The sequence below is a fragment of the Nyctereutes procyonoides genome, unplaced genomic scaffold (genome assembly GCF_905146905.1).
Source record: "Nyctereutes procyonoides isolate TBG_1078 unplaced genomic scaffold, NYPRO_anot_genome, whole genome shotgun sequence".
Lineage (NCBI taxonomy): Eukaryota > Metazoa > Chordata > Mammalia > Carnivora > Canidae > Nyctereutes > Nyctereutes procyonoides.
In genome coordinates this window covers 45,869,543-45,889,257 of record NW_026575131.1, presented here as the reverse complement: position 1 = coordinate 45,889,257, position 19,715 = coordinate 45,869,543, and the positions used below count along the sequence as shown (strand labels likewise).

The 19,715-nt window shown below is 61.3% G+C and overlaps 3 protein-coding genes across 11 annotated transcripts in view; 2 read left to right on the top strand and 1 right to left on the bottom strand.

The window, feature by feature from the left end:
• SIN3B (SIN3 transcription regulator family member B) overlaps positions 1-4,279 on the top strand; it is a 38,454-nt gene extending 34,175 nt beyond the window's left edge. Inside the window, 6 exon segments of the mRNA XM_055343507.1 lie at positions 16-88; positions 91-188; positions 447-539; positions 1,670-1,764; positions 1,998-2,202; positions 2,345-4,279. Coding sequence (XP_055199482.1) covers positions 16-88; positions 91-188; positions 447-539; positions 1,670-1,764; positions 1,998-2,202; positions 2,345-2,575 — 795 coding nt within the window. The 3' untranslated portion in view covers positions 2,576-4,279.
• Positions 4,280-7,384: 3,105 nt separating this feature from the next.
• F2RL3 (F2R like thrombin or trypsin receptor 3) lies at positions 7,385-10,795 on the top strand. 2 transcript variants are annotated; one of them, XM_055343341.1, is made up of 3 exons: positions 7,385-8,844; positions 9,137-10,107; positions 10,318-10,795. In XM_055343341.1, the coding sequence occupies exons 1-3, from the start codon at positions 8,742-8,744 to the stop codon at positions 10,336-10,338; spliced, it is 1,095 nt and encodes a 364-aa protein (XP_055199316.1). In that variant the 5' UTR covers positions 7,385-8,741; the 3' UTR covers positions 10,339-10,795. The 2 variants fall into 2 exon arrangements, with proteins under 2 accessions (XP_055199316.1, XP_055199315.1); XM_055343340.1 differs by having other exon boundaries at positions 7,385-8,017; positions 8,119-8,844; positions 9,137-10,793.
• An 864-nt stretch (positions 10,796-11,659) lies between these two features.
• CPAMD8 (C3 and PZP like alpha-2-macroglobulin domain containing 8) overlaps positions 11,660-19,715 on the bottom strand; it is a 77,504-nt gene continuing 69,448 nt past the window's right edge. For 3 of the 8 annotated variants that reach the window (XM_055343332.1, XM_055343337.1, XM_055343333.1), the window contains 7 exons: positions 18,272-18,359; positions 17,354-17,428; positions 16,667-16,772; positions 16,468-16,578; positions 15,370-15,579; positions 14,584-14,707; positions 11,660-12,728 (listed from right to left, as the gene is read on the bottom strand). In XM_055343332.1, coding sequence (XP_055199307.1) covers positions 12,707-12,728; positions 14,584-14,707; positions 15,370-15,579; positions 16,468-16,578; positions 16,667-16,772; positions 17,354-17,428; positions 18,272-18,359 — 736 coding nt within the window. In that variant the 3' untranslated portion in view covers positions 11,660-12,706. The other 5 variants (XR_008666846.1, XM_055343334.1, XM_055343335.1 and 2 more) reach the window with 5 other exon arrangements.

The following is a 19,715-nucleotide window of genomic DNA, read 5'->3' as shown; positions in this document are numbered from 1 at the left end:
CTCCCTCCCTGCCAGCTGCACCACCTCGTGAGTGACGACGTCTGTCTGAAGGTGGTGGAGCTCTACCTGAATGAGAAGAAGCGGGGTGCTGCGGGGGGAACCTGTCCTCCCGCTGCGTCCGCGCTGCCAGGGAGACCAGCTACCAGTGGAAGGCTGAGCGGTGCATGGCTGATGAGAACTGCTTCAAGGTAAGGGGTGGCCACGCTCTGTCCCACGTGGGGCTGGGGCTGCAAGGAGGACACCCACGACGGGGGACGACTGGCTGCTTTGCGCGGGCCTGGGAGGCGGGCTGGGGCTGGGGCTGGCGCTGGGCCTTGACTTGACTGCCAGCCTACCCAATAGCACAGACTTCTCTTACCGGGCCCCTGGCAGCTGGGGAAGGCAGTCCTAGATGACCGTGCAACCTCGTTCAGGGCTTCAGCCTGTTCATCCCCCTTCCTCCCCAGGTGATGTTCCTCCAGCGCAAAGGGCAAGTGATCATGACCATCGAGCTTCTAGACACCGAAGAGGCCCAGACAGAGGACCCTGTAGAGGTCCAGGTGAGAACCACAGTCCACCTTGAACACATCGTGGGGGTTAGGGGCAGCCATGGGCAGCACTGTGGGGCCCTCCCGGGCCCCCCAAAAGCCTTGTGCACACACTGGCCAGGCACCAGATGCAACTGTCCACCCAGCGAGGCCTCACTCGCAGCCTGACCGTCTTGGAAGCCTGAGAGGGGATGGCCACTGCACATGCCCCATCAGGAGCCAGTGTGCATGTCCCGGGGCAGGAGGGCAGGTGAGAGCCAGGCCATCCTTCCCCAAAACCCTCTTCCTGGCTCCTCCCATCTGCTGCAAACACTGTCATCCCCCTTGAGCCCATGGCCTGCATGGTCACTCCGACCCTGTGGCGGGTGGCCCTGTACTCCCCATGCCTGAAGCCCAGAGCCCTGGATCCCAGTCCCTGGTCACCAGGAGAAACCCCCTGGCCCACACTCTGAGATGCACATTCCACTTGGTATCCCGGTGCCTCTAAGCCCCTAGCCTCCTTCACAGGGTTGGGCCCTCCCCACCACTGCAGCCAGTGGGGGTCCCCTTGCGGCATCCTTCCCTGTGGGCCTCAGGGCTTCCCATCAGCAGATGCTTTCCCAGACAAGTGTAGGTGGGGGTCTGTACATCCTGCTCCTTCCGGAAGTTTCCAGCAAATGTGGTTTTGTTAGGCTTGAGTCTGGAGGAGCCTGTGGCTTTTAGAAGGTGGTTGTGAACAGAGGGAGGGTCACTTGGACACGGCAGACCATGCTCACCCCTGACCTGAGCAGCCCCTGCAAGCCCTGCCTTCTGCTCATCCCCAACTCCTGCCTGGCCTGTGCCTGCCGCTCCTCGGATCCAGCTCCTCTGTGTGAAGGCCCCGCTCCCTGGGGGAGCTTGTCATGTGACGGGTGCAGAGAGGATGTTATATAGCAGGTGTACTTATCTACGCAAGCGTGAAATGCCACAGTTGTCTACCTTGTGGCTCTGGGCAAGTGCTTCAGCCAGAGCTGCTGCCATCTGGTGGCTCCTCAGTAGCTGCCACCCTCCCGATGCTTTGGGAAACTGAGGATGAAATCCCTGGGAGCCCTGAGCTCAGGGTCCCAGGTGAGAGGCTGGTGCCTCCAATGACACGGGCCTGTCTCCCCGTGTCCTCCCCACAGCACCTGGCTCGGTATGTGGAGCAGTACGTGGGGACTGAGGGGGCATCCAGCTCGCCCACTGAGGGCTTTCTCCTGAAGCCTGTGTTCCTGCAAAGGTAAGAGGACCCCCAGATGTGGTTCCTTCCCGGGGGACCCGCTCCCACCACCGGCAGCACCAGGGCCCAGCACCAGGGCCTGACTGGTTTTCCCCGTGTTGCTGGCCAAAGGGGTAGGGTAATGGTTTCCACCACATCGGTCTGTATTTCTCTGACCCCGGGGAAGTCAGCCGTCTTCCGACGTTTACGGGCTTGAGGATTTCCCAGTCTGCAGATCCTCCTCTCGCCTCCAGGAACCTCAAGAAATTCCGCAGGTGGCAGTGTGAGCAGGTGCGTGCCCTGCGCGGTGAGGCCAAGAGCTCCTGGAAGCGGCTGGTCGGGGTCGAGAGCGCCTGCAACGTGGACTGTCGCTTCAAGCTCAGCACCCACAAGATGATGTTCATCGTCAACTCCGAGGACTACATGTACCGCCGTGGGACCCTCTGCCGGGCCAAGCAGGTGCCCCTCCCTGCCCCGGGGCCTGGGAGCCTAGGGTCCGGCCCACGGTTGTCTGGGAGTGGTGTGCACCCCTTTTCCCCCCAGGATCCGGCCCACAGCTGTCTGGGGCTGCCCTGACTCCCCTCCCCACCCCCTTCTGCAGGTACAACCGCTGGTCCTGCTGCGCCACCACCAGCACTTTGAGGAGTGGCATGGCCGCTGGCTGGAGGACAACGTGACAGTGGAAGCGGCTGGCCTGGTGCAGGACTGGCTGATGGGCGAGGAGGACGAGGACATGGTGCCCTGCAAGACCCTCTGTGAGACGGCACACGTGCACGGCCTGCCTGTGACCCGCTACCGAGTGCAGTACAGCCGCCGCCCAGCCTCGCCCTGACTCCCTCGGTGGGCGCCATGACGCGCGGTTTGGTGCAGCCACTTCCCTGGCCCAGATGTGCATCGGGGCCTTCTCATGAACAACCTGAGGGGAGCACAGTGTCCCCCAGCCTTGCTGCTACAGGCTGCGAGCTCTAGAGAAGGATAGGGTTGTGTCGGCTTGTGGCCCTGTGCTACCATCCCTTTCGGCTTCCCTGCTTCCTTTGGGTTCATCCCGTGCCAAACCTGACCCCTTCCTGCACTTGAACTCGGGGCTCGCTCCTTGCTGGAAGGGGGAGGATCAACACGCTGGCCGAGGAGCAAGTGATGGCCTTTATGCACCTGCTGGGCCGCTTTCATCACACGTGCCAAATCCCTAGGTGAGGGCACCACTGGTCCTTTTGTGCAGTGTCTGGAAAAGTCCGTGATGAACTGTGCGTTGGGGGGCATGTGTGGGGAAGGGGGTCGGCATTCAAGAGACCCCAACATCGAAGGAGTCGGGCCTGGGGGATCTGCTTGAAAAGCATCTCCTTCCTGAATGGTTCTAGAAGCTTCTGGAAATTTCCCAAGCTGGGACCATGCCTGCATCTGATAGTTTGGGCATGGGCGTGGCCCTGCTAATGCGTGGGGTCCTTGGTCACTTTGAAAGCAGGAGGAGCCCTTTGGGCCAAACTGTTGAGATTCTGCTTTGATGTCAGGATGTGGCATGGGAGGCCCCACCCTGGAAGAAATGGGACTCCAAGCCCTGTGTTGACATGGCAGCCACACTCCGAGCTCCCGAGAGGAGGGGGCTCAGCCTGAAACTCCCTTGGAGCTCGAGTGGCCCCACACTGGCGGGGGGGCCAGGGGTGCGGCCATGTACCTAAGAAGGACATTCTAGAAATATATATATGCACACAAGTATTTATTCATAAGCTCTCCTAGTGGTTGTAACTTCTGCAGCAGCCAAGTCCCGCGGTTCCTTGGGCAGTTGAGAGCCCTCTTCGTGGGACTCTGCAGGTCTGCCCTTGACGTTGCCATTCCTAGAGCCACCACCTGGACAGGGGACAGGCATGAGGGGCTGAGGCGACTGCCCTACAGAGGCTTTCTGTGCCAAGAATGCCAAGCAGTCTGGGCTGGGGACCAGCTCTCTAGAATTCCTGCACCATGAAAAGCCCTGGCCGGGCTCCTGGCACCATCAGAAGGGGGTCAACCAACAGGGGCTCCAGAACCATCCCCGTGCAGCCTCCTTTCTGCCCAGCAGCAGCCCTCACCCTCCCAAAACTGAGCTGTGCCAAATCTGCAGTTCTGGGGATTGGAGATGTATTTCTAGAAGTTTCTAGAAGTTACCTGTGGAACTCAAGGTTTGCAAAGCCTTTGACTTGGGGTCTGGGTGATTCCAGGGCCAGTGTGCCCTGCCCAAGGTCTTCTAGCCCATGTTTGCTCAAGTGTACCAGGCACTTTGTCCACATCCTTGTTTTATAAGAAGGGAACTTACCGGAATTCCTGAACCAGACCCTCCCAGAGCCATCCTCCGGAGCCCGTGGCCCCTTCCGTGCCTCCTTGTGGCCCTGGGGTGCGGGCCACACCCCACTGAGCCCCGCCCTGCATGCTTCTAGGGAGCGTCTCTTCTGTTTTTGAAGAATTTCTGTTCTGGGGCTTGTACTTCCTTTGCAGCTGTTTTGAATGTAGTTTTTCCTTTTCTATTTATTTGCACATTAAAGTTAAAAACTAAATATTGACCTAACTCTGAAGTCCTCTTGGTCATTACAGGGGCCCCCAGGGTTTGTCTGCACCTGCGCCCCCTCGCGGCCACCCTGCACCTCCACAGGAGGGTTCTGTTTCCCCAAGGATGCCGTCCCATCCAGTTTTCTGGAATATTCATTCCCAGCTCAGGAGAGGGGTTTAAGTGTTGTGCTTGGGAAAAAATGGTGTTGGCTCTGAGCTTTCTCTACCTGCCCAGCACGGGATCTTTCCCACCCCCGGGCTCCCCTCTCCTCTCAACACACCTCCAGAGACTTTGTCATCACTCTGTACCCCCCACCCCAGCTCACCAGGGTCTGCTCCCATCCGGCCCTGCCTCCAGGGTAGTGGGAGACCACAGCTCTTAGGGCCCTCTTAGCGGATAAGCCCTTGGGGCTCCTATCTGGCCTCCCCCCTAACTCACCCCCGGTGCCCACTGCCGGGCCTCGCCCTCCCAGGTCAGGTCCCAGAGCTGAGACTGCTGCCCACCTGGCCTGCCGTCTCCTGGATGCGGCCCTCTTCCCAAGTGGCTGTTGCCTTCCAGCAACCTCCTCGCCATGCACCCACACACACACATGGTGCCGCACGCCTCCCCCTCCAGAGGATCAGGGCTCCCGGGAGTTTGGCGAATGAGGCTCAGTGCTACCCCAGATGCCTCCTTGCCTCGAGCCCACGTCAAGGATGGGTCCCAGGGCCCTGGGTGCCCGCAGTCGGGCCTTCCGGTTGGAAGCTCTGGGAGGGGTGTCCTGGGGCGCAGGCCCTGACAGCTGCTGCAGCAGCTTCCGGAAGGACACAGGGTCCTTGGAGTTGGCGGGGCCTGTGGCTGGGGTCAGGGCTCCGCAGGAGAAACGGGAGGGAGGGTCTCCTGCTGGCCGTGTTGGGAAGGGGTTGTGACCTGTGCGGGTGAGGACCTGGCCCTGTGGACACAGCCTGCAGCCTGGTGAGGCGCGGAGCAGGGGACCAGCCTGCCCTCCCCGGACTCGTGGAGGCACCAGATCCTCAGGGCCTGTTGATCAAGGCGCTGTCTGCAGCGGGCGGTCATGCCCTGATGAATAAAGCAGCTCTCCGTCCTCACCGCCCTGCACCTCCCTTCCCTCCTCCTTCCCAGAGGGGAGAGGGAGCAGGCGGGTGGTACTGGGTGGGGGGGGAGGTGAGGCTTTCCAGGGGGGCCTGATGAGCATCTATTTATCTCTTCTGCTATTTGTGAAGGGTTTGTCTCAATGGCTATTTCACGAGGTATAAGCAGCGCTTTAACCAATGTCCTGGCTGAGGAGGAGGCCGATTGTTCTGAAAAGCGAGTTGACTGAAGGCGTCTGGGGGGGGGGGCCTGGGGGAGTAGGACCTCGGGGTAGAAGGCTGAGGGCCCGGGCCGGGGGTGTGGGCTTGAGATCTGAATGGCAGCTCTTGTGTGCCCAAGCGCCAGGGCGTGGAGGGCGTGGTATGATGGTGCAGCTTGGACTGCGGTCCCAGGGGCATCTGGGGTTGAGAGCGCCAGACCTGGTCAGGGCACCCTCCCCTGGGCCGGAAGTGGGTTAATGTCCCTGCCCACAGGCTGAGGCCCAGCCCGGGAATAAGGCAGACACACCGTTGTGCGTGCCCATCTGCCTTCAAAGTACAGCATAAAGAAATCACACTTTCCACGAAGATGGTGCCCCAAGAGGTGTTGCGTTGGACTTGAGGCATCTCTAACTGACGCACCGACCTCCATCGTCCGCTGGAGACCTCGAGCTGGGCCGGCATGGGCTGCAGGGGCTCCTGGGCGGGCCAGGTGGGGCTGCCGGCTTTGGGAATCCAGGACCATCTGCTGACTCAGATCAGATTGCCCTTCCCCTCCCCCCCATCATTTTAAATGTTTTTAATTCAGTTAAAATACACGTAAAATTGAGCCATTTTAAGTGTCCAGTTCAGTGGCTGTAAGTACATCCACGTGGTTATGCAACCATCCCCGCCGTCCCTCTCCAGAACTTCCCCGTCTTCCCAAACTGGGAACTCTTGTCCCCATAAAACACAGACGCCCCCGCTCCTCCCCCGGCCCCTCGCACCCGCACCCACCGCCTACTCGCTGGCTCTGAGAATCGGACCACGTCGAGGGACCTCATCTTAGTGGGGTCACATAGTATCGATGCTTTCTTGGCAGCTTATCTCACTCAGCATCATCCATGCTGTAGAATGGCTTCTATCAGATTCTCCTTCCTTTTTATTTTTTTACTTTTTAAAACATTTTATTTATTTATTCATGAGAGACAGAGAGAGAGAGGCAGGGACACAGGCAGAGGGAGAAGCAGGCTCCATGCAGGGAGCCCGACGTGGGACTCGATCCCAGGACCCCCTAGATCAATCCCGGAGCCAAAGGCAGACGCTCCACCCGTGAGCCACCCAGGCGCCCCAGATTTTCATTCCTTTTTAAAGCTGCTATCCTGCCTTTTTAATTAAAAAAAAAAAAAGATTTATTTGAGAGAAAGAGATTGAGAGAGAGCAAGAGCAGAGAGGAGGGGCAGAGGAAGAGGGAGAAGCAGCCTCCCCGCTGAGCCGGGAGCCCGAAGAGGGACTCGATCCCAGGACCCCGGGATCATGACCTGAGCCAAAGGCAGACGCTAAACTGACTCAGCCACCCAGGGGCCGCTATTCTGCCTTTTTAAAAATGTGAGTTTCGGGGAGCACCTGGGTGGCTCAGGTCTTGATCTCAGGGTAGTAAGTTCAAACCCCGCATTGGGCTCCATGCTGGGCATGGAGCTAAATAAATAATAAATTAAAAGTGAGGTTTTTACGGACAGTGACAGATGACACAGAAAAATCCCAGCAGTACACAAAAGCACACGGTAGGCACCCAAGTCCCTCTCCCCAAAGGCGGCTGCCCTCAGCGTCCTCCAGAAAGCCCCTGGCGTGGCAGGCAGGTGGCCCCGCACATCCTGTGGGGGGGGCTGCCCCCTCCTGCTGGCACAGGGTTGTTTCTGTGATGCGGCTGTGGATACACAACCCCGCCTCTGCCCTGGGGAGAATACCCGCCCCCCCAACAAATGACTTCCTGCCCGCGAGCTGCCCCCCCCCCCCCGCCTCCCCATCCCTCCCCAGACACGGACTCCTGAGTCCAACCAGCCTCCCCCAGAGTCGCCCAGCCGCCAGCCCCCCAGCCGCCCCTGCACAGGTTCCCCATCCTGCTCCTGGAGGGCAGCAGGGGGTCCCCATCTGGGTTTCCCTGTGAGCTCAGAGGGACCTCGGTCACGAGGTGCCTGCCGAGACACGCGCGTGGCTGAATTTGTCACCGGTGCCGGTGGAAACAGTCCGGAAACGGGAGACTCCTGGCTAAGACCCTGTCCTGGCCGGAACTGTCTGGGCCTGGGTCCCCCACCCTGGACTGGGGGCCGGGACCTTGGCATCTCACCCTCAGCTGCGCCGACGCCCTCCGGGACTGCTGGGTCACTTCCTGGCCGGTCCCTGTGACCTCAAGTGTGTGGCTAGATTAGGGCTCCCAGCACCAGGACAGGCCGCATCGCTGCCCTTCTCCCACCCCTGGTTCATTTCTTCTTCCTTGCCCCCCTACGGCCCCCTTGGGGTTCTCCTGCTCTCAGACCGCCCCCCCACCCCAGCAGCAGCAGCAGCCTGACCACACAGGTCGAGACCCCCCAGCGCGGAGCTCGGCGGAGGCCTCTCCCTAGAGGGCCATCAGAGGGGACTGTGTGCAGAAGAGACGAGGACCCTCCCCTCTCCCCCACGAGCCCCTCTGAATTTTTTCACCTGCAAGGTGGGCCCCCATCTGAGTGCAGGGACGAGGAGGGGCGAGAGGAGGGTGGGTGGCTCAGGGGCCCTCTGTCCCGGCTGAGTTCTGGCCTTGACCGTTCCCAGGAGCCCCAGGCTGCGGATGGAACCAGGAGGGGAGCAGAAGGGGCCTCAAGACCCAGAAGGAGGCCGAAGCTGGGCTCCTCTCTGCTCCCCAGGATAGTCGCAGTAAGACGGGGCAGCCCCCACAGAGGACCCGGGTGTCAGGGGAGAGGGGAGGATCACTCACCTGCTCTGACCTCTGACTTGGGAGGCAGGGCTCTGGTCCAGCCAGCCACAGACCGGGAGGGGGGCGCTGCAGGAAGGGCACAGAGCCCTTGCCTGGGGACGTGACCTGCAGGGCTGTCCTGGGAAGGGGGGGGGGGGCTGCCCACATGACCGGGTAGCAGGAAGCAGCCACTCAGCCCGGAGAGGCTTTCTGGGCTAGACAGAGGCTGAGGGTGGGGAATTTCCTCCCCCATCTTGCCGGCCCAGCACTGGGACCCTGTTTTTGAAACCGAGTGACTCTAGCCACCAGGCCTCCTCAGGCCACACCATGGGCCTGTCACAGGCTTGTGGGGGCAGGGGCTGGTTTATCTCACTGGGACCTGTCCAATCCTCCACTGGCACTCAGGAAGCTGGGGGTGGGGGGTCCAGCCGGGCAGGAAGCCCTAGGTCAGCCGGCCCCAGCCCAGAGCAGCCTTGGCAGCATGTGGGCCCTGGTGCTGCTCTGGCCTCTGGTTATGGGGTTCAACCTGGAAGACGACAGCCAGAGCCCCCTCACCTACGACGAGATGGGGAGCACAGGGGGAGGTAATGGTGCATGCCCTTGGGCCTTGTCTGGGGGCTGGAGGGAGGCCTAGAGTTGATGAGTGGGAGACAGGGAACTGGCTGGGAGCGGGCAGTCCTCCAACCCAGCCCGGTGCCAGGGCTGGGGGTGTCTGTCCAGCTCTGACTCACCAAGCTGGGGGCTCCTGAGAGCTGGAGCCTGGACTGGAGCCCCCAGGGAGCAGCATCCCGCAGTGGGAGGGACCGGCGGGGTGGGGGGGGGGGAGAAACGGGGGTGACAACCGGACTCTCAACGCCTCCATCCCCTTTCCCCCAGATGGCACAGTGGGGCCCCTGAGCGGGCCCCAGGAGGGGACCCCTCACTTGCCCCACCTGCGCAGCTTCCCCGGCCAACCCTGGGCTAACAACAGCGAGATCTTGGAGATCCCAGAAAGCTCCCGCGCCCTGCTGCTGGGCTGGGTGGCCACGAGGCTGGTGCCCGCCGTGTACGGGCTGGCCCTGCTGGTGGGGCTGCCGGCCAACGGCCTGGCGCTCTGGGTGCTGGCCACGCGGGTGCCGCGGCTGCCCTCCACCACGCTGCTCATGAACCTGGCGGCCGCCGACCTGCTGCTGGCCTTGACGCTGCCGCTGCGCATCGCCTACCACCTGCAGGACCGCCACTGGCCCTTCGGCGAGGCGGCCTGCCGCGCCACCACGGCCGCGCTCTACGGGCACATGTACGGCTCGGTGCTGCTGCTGGCGGCCATCAGCCTGGACCGCTACCTCGGCGTGGTGCACCCGCTCCGAGCCCTCACGCTGCGCGGCTGGCGCCTGGCCGCCGGGCTCTGCGCGCTGGCCTGGCTGGCGGCGGCGGCCCTGGCGCTGCCCCTGGCGCTGCAGCAGCAGACCTTCCAGCTGGCGCGGCCGCCCCGCGTGCTGTGCCACGACGCGCTGCCCGCGGGCGCCCAGGCCTCCTACTGGCGGCCCGCCTTCCTGTGCCTGGCCGTGCTGGGCTGCTTCCTGCCGCTGCTCGTCGTGCTGCTGAGCTACGCGGCCGCGCTGTGCGCGCTGGCGGCCGGCGGCCCGCGCTACGGCCACGCGCTGGGGCTCACGGCGCTGGTGCTCGCCTCGGCCCTGGCCTTCTTCGTCCCCAGCAACACGCTGCTGCTGCTGCACTACTCGGACCCGGGCCCGGACGCCTGGGGGGACCTGTACGCGGCCTACGTGCCCAGCCTGGCGCTCAGTACCCTCAACAGCTGCGTGGATCCCTTCATCTACTACTACGTGTCCGCGGAGTTCAGGGACAAGGTGCGGGAGAGGCTGCTCTGCTGGGCCCCGGGCGCCTCGGCAGCCTCCAGGGACGGGGGCACCCAGGGCACCGGCACCCGCTCCACCTCGCTGGTGTGACGGGCCCCTGGGAGGCGGGGCAGACAGAGAGGGGGTTGCACGGGGCCGAGCGGGGTCCCCTCCCAGTTCCTGTCTACAGGGACGCCCTGAATGTGAGCTGCTGTGAAATAGGGGCTTTGCAGGTACTGTTGAAATTGGGTCACACCGGAGGAGGGGAGAGCCTAAATCTGCTGTGACCAGTGTCCTTATAAGGAGAGGACGCACATACACACCGGGAAGGCGGCCATCTGACCACGAAGGCGGACAGTGGGGTGACGCAGCCACAGCCAGAGAACACGACGCCGGCCAGAGGCCTCCAGAAACCGACAGCCCAAGCCACGCTCCCTCCGAGCCCCCCGAAGATGCCAACCCCGCCCACACCTTGATCTCAAGCTTCCGGCCTCCAGAACTGTCAGAGAATAAATTTCTGTTGTCTTAAGTCACCTGTTCTGTGGTATTTGGCTACAGCAGTGCCAAGAAACTAATATATGGGCTAAATGCAGATTCCCAGGTCCGGCCAGCTCCCTCGTGTCCCAGGTGGGGCAGAGGGGTTGCCGAGGCCACTCTAGAGCTGCTGCAGGACCCCCCCCCCCGGGAGGCTGCTCCGGCTGCCCACCCCGTCATGGCCCAGGTGGCCAGGAGGCTAGACGGCAGTCCTCCCTCCCCAAAGCCCAGGGCCTAGCTCTGGGACAGGCTCCCAGGTTTGGGGCATCTCCTGAACAGTCACTGAGGAGGCCCTCATCTGCTCCCCAAAACCTGGTGCGGCCTGGCATGGGGATCTACAGGATTGTCTTTTGCTGTCACCCTGGCTGCAGGATGGCACCTCTTCCCGTCAACCTGAGATCTGAATCCTTTTCTTGATGTTAATGTCTCCCACCACCCCAGGACCAGGTGGGTGGGCATCAGGTAAGGCCTGGGGGTGAGGGCTACAGCCCTGCCACCCCCACCCCAGCTGTTTACCAGGTTCTGAGCTGTTCGGGAGTGTGTATCGGGGTTGGGGGGGGGATACCACCAGGGGAAGGGTAGCCCCTGCCCCCACACCGAAGAGCAGCATGGGGCACTCTGTCCGGAGCCACAGGGGCATCAACTGTGGGAGTAAGCAGGTTCCCCCAAGGCAGAGGCAGGTGAGGGCTGTTCCTGGCTTCCCCATGGGGCCCATATGTGCCTGGTCTAGGGAAAAACCAGCCAGGGGGCATGCAGCCCCAGGACACACACGAGGAGCCTGGGGAAGTGTTAGGAGAGCGAAGCATACCCATGTCAAGAGTCTGGTTGATGATGTACGAATTTTCCAAGATGTTACTTCCAGGGGAGGCTGGGTAAGGGGTACCTGGGACCCTCTCTGTCCTGGTAGCATTTCTTACAAATGCACGGAAGTCTGCGATTAGGTTGGGGTGAAGGTGTTCAAAACGTTCCTCCCCACCCAGCTCTGAAAGGCTGAGCTGGAGACCAGGGAACAGAGGTGTTGGGGGCCTGACAGGAGCAGGGGCTCCAGCCCTCAGTGCTGCCCCCCCAGAGGCCAAAGTCTGGCTGTGACTCTGGAAATGAGCTTTTATTATAGGAGCGGCCTCTGCAGGGAGCGGGCCCAAGGCCCAGGAACTGTCCCTTGTAGGCTGGTGGGGGTGAGCGGCGCAGGAAAGTGGCCGGCGCTGCACGCTGGGGACCCACTGGCTGGAGGTCAGAGACGAGCAGCACCGGCTGCGATAAATACCACCGCGAAGGGGAGAAGCAGACAGGCCGCGCACAGGAGCAAAGAGAGGCAGGCGTCCCCTGAGGGTTACAAAGAGGAATGTTGGAGGGTCCCCCGACGAAGGCAGGCCTGGGTGCAGAGCTGGGGCTCCCTCCCAGGATGCTGGGAGAGGGCAGTTCCCCGTGTGGGGTCCCGGGAGCTCAGGGGCTCAGGGGGTGAGACCCTGGGGTGGGAATCAGCCTAGTCCTGGAGGCAGGAAGCTGAAGGCGCCTCTGTCAGAGCCCGCAGCTCTCCAGCTCTCCGGGGGCCTGTTGGGTCAGGACCAAACATTCAGGGACTCTGCGGTGAGATGGGGAGGGGTGTATGTGGGGACTGTGACCATTATGGGACAATTTGAAGTCTAAGTCCAGGGCCTCAGCAGCCAGGTGCCCCAAAGCGGGCCAGACCTTTGCATTTTGGAGAAAGGCAACCTATTTCACTTGGAAGTTGCTGACAGAGGCCTTTGGCCGCAGGTCCTTCCCAGAAATTCCACCCCTGCCCCTGGAGCAGGAGCTGCTCTGGCCCAAGGAGGGGTGCAGCCAGCCCCAGGTGCAGGTGGGGAGGTGGGGGGATCGAGGCCAACCCCCTGGTTGAGGGAGGGCTGGGAGGAGGCCTGTCATCCATCGAGGCAGGTCTCTGCGTTCCGTGTATCAGGTTCATTTGGAGGCTGGAGTCACCTGGAGCGGGGTCCGCCCGCCCACCAGAGGGGCAAGGGAGCTCTCCCCTCAGTGGCCCCCTTCCAGGGGGGCAGACAGGGACAGGACGCAGCCAGATCAAGTCCTCTTGCTCGGAGCATTAGGAAGAGAAGCCACTCTGACTGGAGAGAGAAAAGAGAAAGACACCGTGGGCTGCCAGGCCTTCCGGGGGCCAGCGTGCCCTCGGCTGAAGCTGCCTCCACGTCATGGGGCAGGTGCATGTCCCCTGAAGAGGACCCTCAGGACCCTGCCCACTGCCACCGGGGCACGGCGATAGGACAGGTTGTTCACTTCTGGTACACACAACAACGTGGATGGGAGGCAAGTGAGAAAAGCCAGTCTCCAAAGGACTCCCATTTCCACAGCATTCCCCCAACGACACTAGGGGGAGGGGACGGGTGGGCGTGGCTGTAAAGGGACAGCCGGTCTGTATCTTGACCAAGGCGGTGACGACACAAAGCCACCCGTAGGGGAGAACTGCAGAGTCAGTTGTGACAGTGGTGAAAAATGAACAACCAACTGAAAAGGGATATATATGGTGATCCCCGGAGTGGAATCAAAATGGAATCCTAAAAAAAATATTCAATAGAGGCAAAAGGAGCCACAGAGGACAAAACAGAACAAATACTGAAACCAGAGCCATAAGCCCAGCTCTACCAATAATTATATTAAGCGCACACGGACCGAGAGCCCTAGTGCCTGGTGTGGAAGATGCGGCCCTGAGCCTCCGGGACTTTGGTGGGCACTGGTGGAAGCATTCCCACTGGGTGTGCCAAAACCCTGCCTTTGCCACGGACATGTGTCAGGGAGACCCCGCCAAGGCAGGCAGGACCTAGGGGGACACAGTCTGAGGCCTGACAGTGCAGCCAGCCCCAGGAGCTGGCACATACCTGAGCTGATAAACTCAACCCGTTGCTTAAACCTCTTGAGTTTGCTGTAATTTAGAAAAGTTCACCTCCTCCAGGAAGTCGGCCCGGCAGCCATTCCCCAGCCTCACCCCACAGGGCTCTCTGGTCTCCCACCCACTTCCCCTTCCCTTCCCTGGAGTGACAAAGATTCTCTGATCAAAAGCCACTCAGGCTCCTCTTTTTCGACTAGGTCTCCACTTCTGGGCTTTGGGGTTCATTCATCTCAGCACTGTCCAATTACAGCAAGACCCCTGCTACGTCGGCTTAGGCTGGAATCCCTCACTCCATACCTGGTCACCCTCCATATCCAGTCAGCTCCCTCCTCCCCACCAGCCCTGGGGCATTGTCTGACACCCTGGCCTGCCTTTGGGGGGGATGCTGTTAGGGGGGGTCAGTCAGAACTCTCCCTTCATCTCTGATGTTTCCGGTAAGTAATTCTTCGTTCATGGACCCCACGCTGGTCCTTGACTATAAATCTCCATTCTTTCTTGTAGCATTCAGAACTGGGTCCTGGCTTCCTCTCCACTGTAAGGCCCCACCGCATGGTCCTGCTACTGGTCTCCACTGCCCCTTCCCTTGAACAAAGTCTTCCTTGCCATCTTAACAAGCATCGTGAATAATTTCTTTAACAGGGTCCCAGGGCACCCCATGGACAGGTCTGTCCTGGGGTTGCGTCCTTGGGAAGGCTCAGCCTCACTGCGCTCCTACAGGCTGTTTTCTGATGTGTGTTGGACGGACAGTGGGGGATGGGGTCAGGAGAGAATGGATCCCTGCAGGAGGCCACCTGCCTAGGCCCTGGGAGACTGGAGCCTGCACCCCCCTGGCCACTGTGCCCTTGGTAAGGACTCAGCTTGGGTCTGGCCTCTGGGACCCCAGCTCTCCCTGGATACAGGTAGTGCATCTCCCTATCCTCTTCATCACCACCTCCTCCTCCCCTTCCTCCCCATCACCTTGTCTCTTTCCTACCTAGTTTCTGGAAACCTGCAGGCTGACCCATCTATTGGTCACTCCCACTTCCTGTCAGGTGCAGGGCCAGTAGGGGGAGGGAATTGAGGGGCTTGGCTCTCACCTGTCCTCTGCCTCCCCCTCCAAGTCCATCACCTCATGGCCATGGCTGGCTGCCAGGTGCCCAGAGTCTGGGGGCACTGGGTCATAGTCGTAACTGTATGACGCAGAGGCCGGTGTCAGCTGCTCTGGAAGGAAGGGGGGCTCAGTCGGTAGGAGGGCACTGGAGGGGGACCATCTGGATGGCAGATAGCCCAGAGAGACCATAAAGAGGAGATCTATGGCCCAGAGCAACAGGCAGGAGGTGAGAGATTACAAGGGTGGGGGAAGGGGACACAGAGCTCAGAGATGTGTAGTTCCAGAAAGGCACAAACTTGGGGTGGGGATGGGGAGAGACTCAGGCAAGACTGAGGAGATGCGGAAACCCCGATGCAAGGAACCAGAGACGGGGAGGACACAAGGCCTAAGGAACAGAGCGTGACAGTCCTGAGTCCAAAGACAGAGAGTCAGAGATGAGAGATGCAGGGGCCACTTCTGTTAGGATCAGGGAGAGACAGGGAATGGAGGACTGCGACCGTCAGGGAGTGAGGGGAGAGGAGGGGAGAGGAGAGGAGGGGAGACGGAGTGACACTAGACGGGAGGGAGAAGGTGACAGGGAAGAGAAGGTGATGGGAGGAGGAGGTGGTGGGAGGTGGAGGATGAAGGTGATGGGAGGAGGTGATGGGGCAGAGGAGGTGGGGATGGGGAGGAGAAGGGGGTGATGGAGAGGAGGAGGATGTGATAAAGAAGAGAGGGATGCACTATTTGTATCCAGGGAGAGCTGGGGTCCCAGACCCAGCTGGGTCCTCACCGAGGGCACAGTGGCCAGGGGGTGCAGGCTCCAATCTCGCGCGGCCTAGGCAGGCGGCTTCCTGCAGGTGGCAGGCGCTGGTGTAGACGACACCGTTGGAGCCGCACACCGGGTCCCCGCGGCCGCTACAGTCCCGGGCGCAGCCACAGCGCAAAATCTTCGCCCCCTCCTCTGGGGCGGCCGCAGGACCTCGCTCGCCCGGGGACCACCCTGGGGGCGAGGTGAAGTCGGCAGGGTCTCCGGAACCCCAATCCCCACCTGGCCCGCGCTTCCCACCAGGCCTGGAGTGGAGGAAAAGTCCCTGGGGGCGGGGACTACTACCTTCGACTGGGTGGCGACTGGTGTTCGACAGTTACTGGGAGTCCCTGAGCCCTGACCTGCTGGAATTTCATGCAAGTATTTGCCCACTACTTGCAAAAACAACTGAAGTTATCAACCAAAGCAATCTAGACCTATTTCAAGTATGTTTGAAAAATAAAAAGGATCTCCACAGCCCCACCCAGCCCTTTGCTGCGGCCACCCTCGGAGCTCATGGCCAGGGCCCTGCAGTCCCTACACCTCTGGTTTGTGGACGAAGGAAGGGGCACCACGGGTTCTGCTCTGGGCGCCCTCACCCCGCTCGGCCCCGCCCTCTCCCCATCTCACTTTCACACCTCTAGGCCCCGCCCCCGCACTGCCCGCCCACAGCCCCTCGGCCCCGCCCCCTTCGGTGTCCGCCCACAGCCCGCTCGGCCCCGCCCCCACTCGCTCGGCCCCTCCCCTTCTGTGCCCGCCCACAGCCCGCTAGGCCCCGCCCCCTTCGGTGCCCGCCCACAGCCCCTCGGCCCCGCCCCCTTCTGTGCCCGCCCACAGCCCGCTCGGCCCCGCCCCCACCCGCTCGGCCCCTCCCCTTCTGTGCCCGCCCACAGCCCGCTCGGCCCCGCCCCCTTCGGTGCCCGCCCACACCCTGCTCGGCCCTGTCCCAGAATGAGCCAGCTTGTCCTCCTTCCTTTACCCAGCTGTCCTATGCCTGGAGACCCCGCTCCCCCGCTCGCACCTGAGCTCCAGAAGGGCGGTCGGGGTGGCTGGGGGTAGGGAGGCAGCAGCCCGCGCACTCACCGGGGCCCTGAGCCGGGGCGCGCTCCACCTCGTTGCACGCGGGCCCGGCGCACAGCTCCCGGGCAAGCGGACTGCGCGAGCTGACGTTATAGAACCGCGTGGCTTCGAAGGCTGCGGGACGAGGCAGGGGAGGAGTGACCAACTGATGGGGTGACAAGGTGAGGAACTGAGCTGAGGGTGCGGGTGGGCGCGGGCCTACCAGGCTCGTAGTAGTCGTACACAGAGACGGGCAGCGCAGACGTCCTGCCCACAACATGCTCACGCAGCGCGCGGAACCGCACGCAGGTCAGGCACCGGCTGGGGATCTGTGGGGTTAGCAGACGGGCTCAGGGATGAGCGACAGCCCCTACTATGCCTCAAAACATGTGCCCAGAACTGGCTGATTCTCAGGGTATCCAGGAGGCGTGAACAACAGAAACTTGATTCCACTTAGTTGTGTGGGTCCTTCCAGTCTACGTGTTAGAACACCTGGTCTTTCACTCCTCACTCCCACCCTCCCCTCCCCCAGCCCCTGGCAACCACAAGCCTGCTCTGTGTGTCTCTATGGATTCACCTGTTCTGGACTTTTCATATACATGGGATTATGCACTAGGAAGCCTTTTGTGTCTGGTGTTCAGGTTCATCCACACATCAGTGCTACACCCCTTTTTATGCCTGAATACTATTCCATCCCCTCCCAATGTTTTCCACCCAGGTGAGCTGGCTGGGGCGCAAAGCCACCAGCTGTACCGGCTCTGCCTGGATTTATTGTCTCTGTTTCTTTTTCACCATATGAGATGGTTGCAGGAACCACACACACTGGGCCATGACAGCTCCGACCTCACCAACACGGCTGCTGCAGAAGCCTCCACCCCTGCACCCAGCCCCACCCCAGTGACAGTAGTACCTCATCAAAGTAGAAGAGGACTCTGCGTCCAGCCACCTCGTACCTCTTCAGTGTGAAATGCTTGTCAAAGAGCAGCTGGCGAGGAAGCCAGAGGTCAGGGTCCACCCAGCACCTCTGTCCCCAGCGCTTGCTTCCTCCCCAGTCTCTGTGGGGCCGACACTGGTCAGGGGGAGGTGGGCCAGGTTCGGAAGGAAGCCAACCCCAGAGGCTGGCAGCTTGCCTGTGGCCCTCCAGCAAGTCCCCATGGGTCAGTGCTACCCAGGCCCTGCCAGCCCACCCAGCACCTGGGACAGGGTATGCGAGGCTGGTTACAGCTACCCTGAGCTCTCACCTTCCCCCCCCCTTCCCTTCCTGTAGCCTCCCTCCATCTGGCCCTAGCCCTAGGCTAGGCCTCCCTGTGACATCCGAGGTGCCCAGCTGAGCCCTGCCACCTGCTTTTACCTCACCTGCAACATTCAGCTGCCATCCAGCCTGGGATTTCATAGTTTTGGAAACATAAACCCAAGGCCTCTGTACTGGTCTTTCTTACCCTGGTGCTCTGCGCCACCTCCCTGGTCACCTCCACCCCCCAGGACCGGCCTGCCTTTCCTTCTCTATTCTCCCCACACTGCAGACCTCCTCCTGCCTTGGGCAAGACCACACCCACCACATGGGACGGGTCTCTCTTGAGTTTGGGGGTAGTGACAAGTTTCTGGAGAACCAGGGCTGAGGGTACCCTCTGGCACCCCACCTTGTCCCTAAAGCACATCCATGTTTGCTGACTCCCTTCTCCCCCACCAGCCCCCCAGCAGGTGACCAGCCTCAAGGCATCAACTTTGCCTAATAAAAAAAAAATTATAAAGGGCAGGGAATTTGCAACCCGGACAGGGCAGTCCACTGGAGACCCCACCTCGCTCCTGCCTGCCGGCGCCACCTCACCTGCTCCAGGCTCTCGATGTCCACCCGGAAGCCAGAGAGCAGAGGCACCTCCAGGACGGCCATATTGGAGGACCCTGCATGCAGCCACCTTTCAACGAGAGGAGAGACAGGCCCTCGAGCTCAAGCCCTGTGGTAGAATTCATGGCCCCCTGTGACATGCACAGTCCCGGCGGCTGAAGTCCTGGGGGAGCCCGCCCCGGGTCTGGCTGGGTGGCACCTCTGTACACACACAGCTGGCCGGGTCATCCGTCGGCCCATTTCACAGCTGAGACTCTAAGACCGGAAAGAGAGGGCTTGGCCGAGGGTTCTGGGCCTGACCCAGGTCTACTGACTCTGGGTCGTGCTTGCCCCAAACCCCATGCTATGTCCCCAGCACAGGAAGCAGCTCCATGGGGGCCACGGGAGCCCAAGTGACTGGGCATCTCTAGCCAGCCCTAGTTTCCCCTTCTATGACATGAGGTAGGCATGACTGGCCTCTGGGGCCTGCTACATGACAGGCCCTCCCAGTGCCAGGTGCTGGTGACAAAGGAGGGTGGCTGACATTCAGAGAGGAGCCTGCAGACTGTGGGCCTGAGGGCCTGTGGTGGCCACAGCCCCTGGGGAGGCTTCCGGTGGGGTTGTGGCCTGAGCAAGCCCATATCTGGATGGCACATCCTGATTCTTTCTCACTCAGCTGAGAGCGGAACAGATGTCTCCAGCAGGCCTGATGGGGCCAGAGAGTTGGGGCCAGCCAGGCTGCTTCCTGCTGCCCCTACCCCAGTTGATGGCAGGTTGAGGGTCACGGTAGAAGAGGGCGGCCCAGGCAGCTCCAATGGGCTTGGGAGGCCATGACAACCATCTACCTTTGGGCTCCCAAATCATCACCATGGCAACAAGCATCCTCTGCAGGCAGCCACCTGTGCCCCCCTGGGTACCCTCTATGGCCTGGTCCCAGGGTCAGTGTCAAAGAACCACGAGGCCTGGATCTGGTGCATCAGGCAGGGACCACACCATCTGGGCCACCTGCCTCACCTGCCACTGGGGTCTGCTGCTTCCATCTGGAAGCTTCCATCTACCTCCTCATTTCAAAAACCATCTGCAGTGTAGGTGCCTGACAGCAAGCATCTGATTGCAAAAGCATCCATTTCAAGGATATCCATCTTGGATAAACAGATTGCCAGCTGTGTGACATGGCTACAGAGAAACAGCGAGACAAGGAGCCAGGCGCCCCCACACATGGGAGTTCCCCTTTTAGGAAACCCTGGGTAACCAAGATAACCGACCTGCTTTTCCCTTTCTGCTCCCTAATTCCTGCTCTTATCTTTTTAAATGTGCCAATAAGAATGGACTGGCGAAACCCTAGGCCCCCACCCTCTGGCCCAGTAAAAGGCAAAGCCCCACACACCTCCAGACTTTCTACCTGTGACCTCGCTGTGTGGCCCCGGGCATGCCCGATAACCTCCAG

Coding starts and splice junctions, on each gene's coding strand:
- F2RL3 (XM_055343340.1), top strand. CDS start 8,742: ATGTGGGCCCTGGTGCTGCTCTGGCCTCTGGTTATGGGGTTCAACCTG. Junction 8,845..9,136: donor GATGGGGAGCACAGGGGGAG/GTAATGGTGCAT, acceptor CCTTTCCCCCAG/ATGGCACAGTGGGGCCCCTG.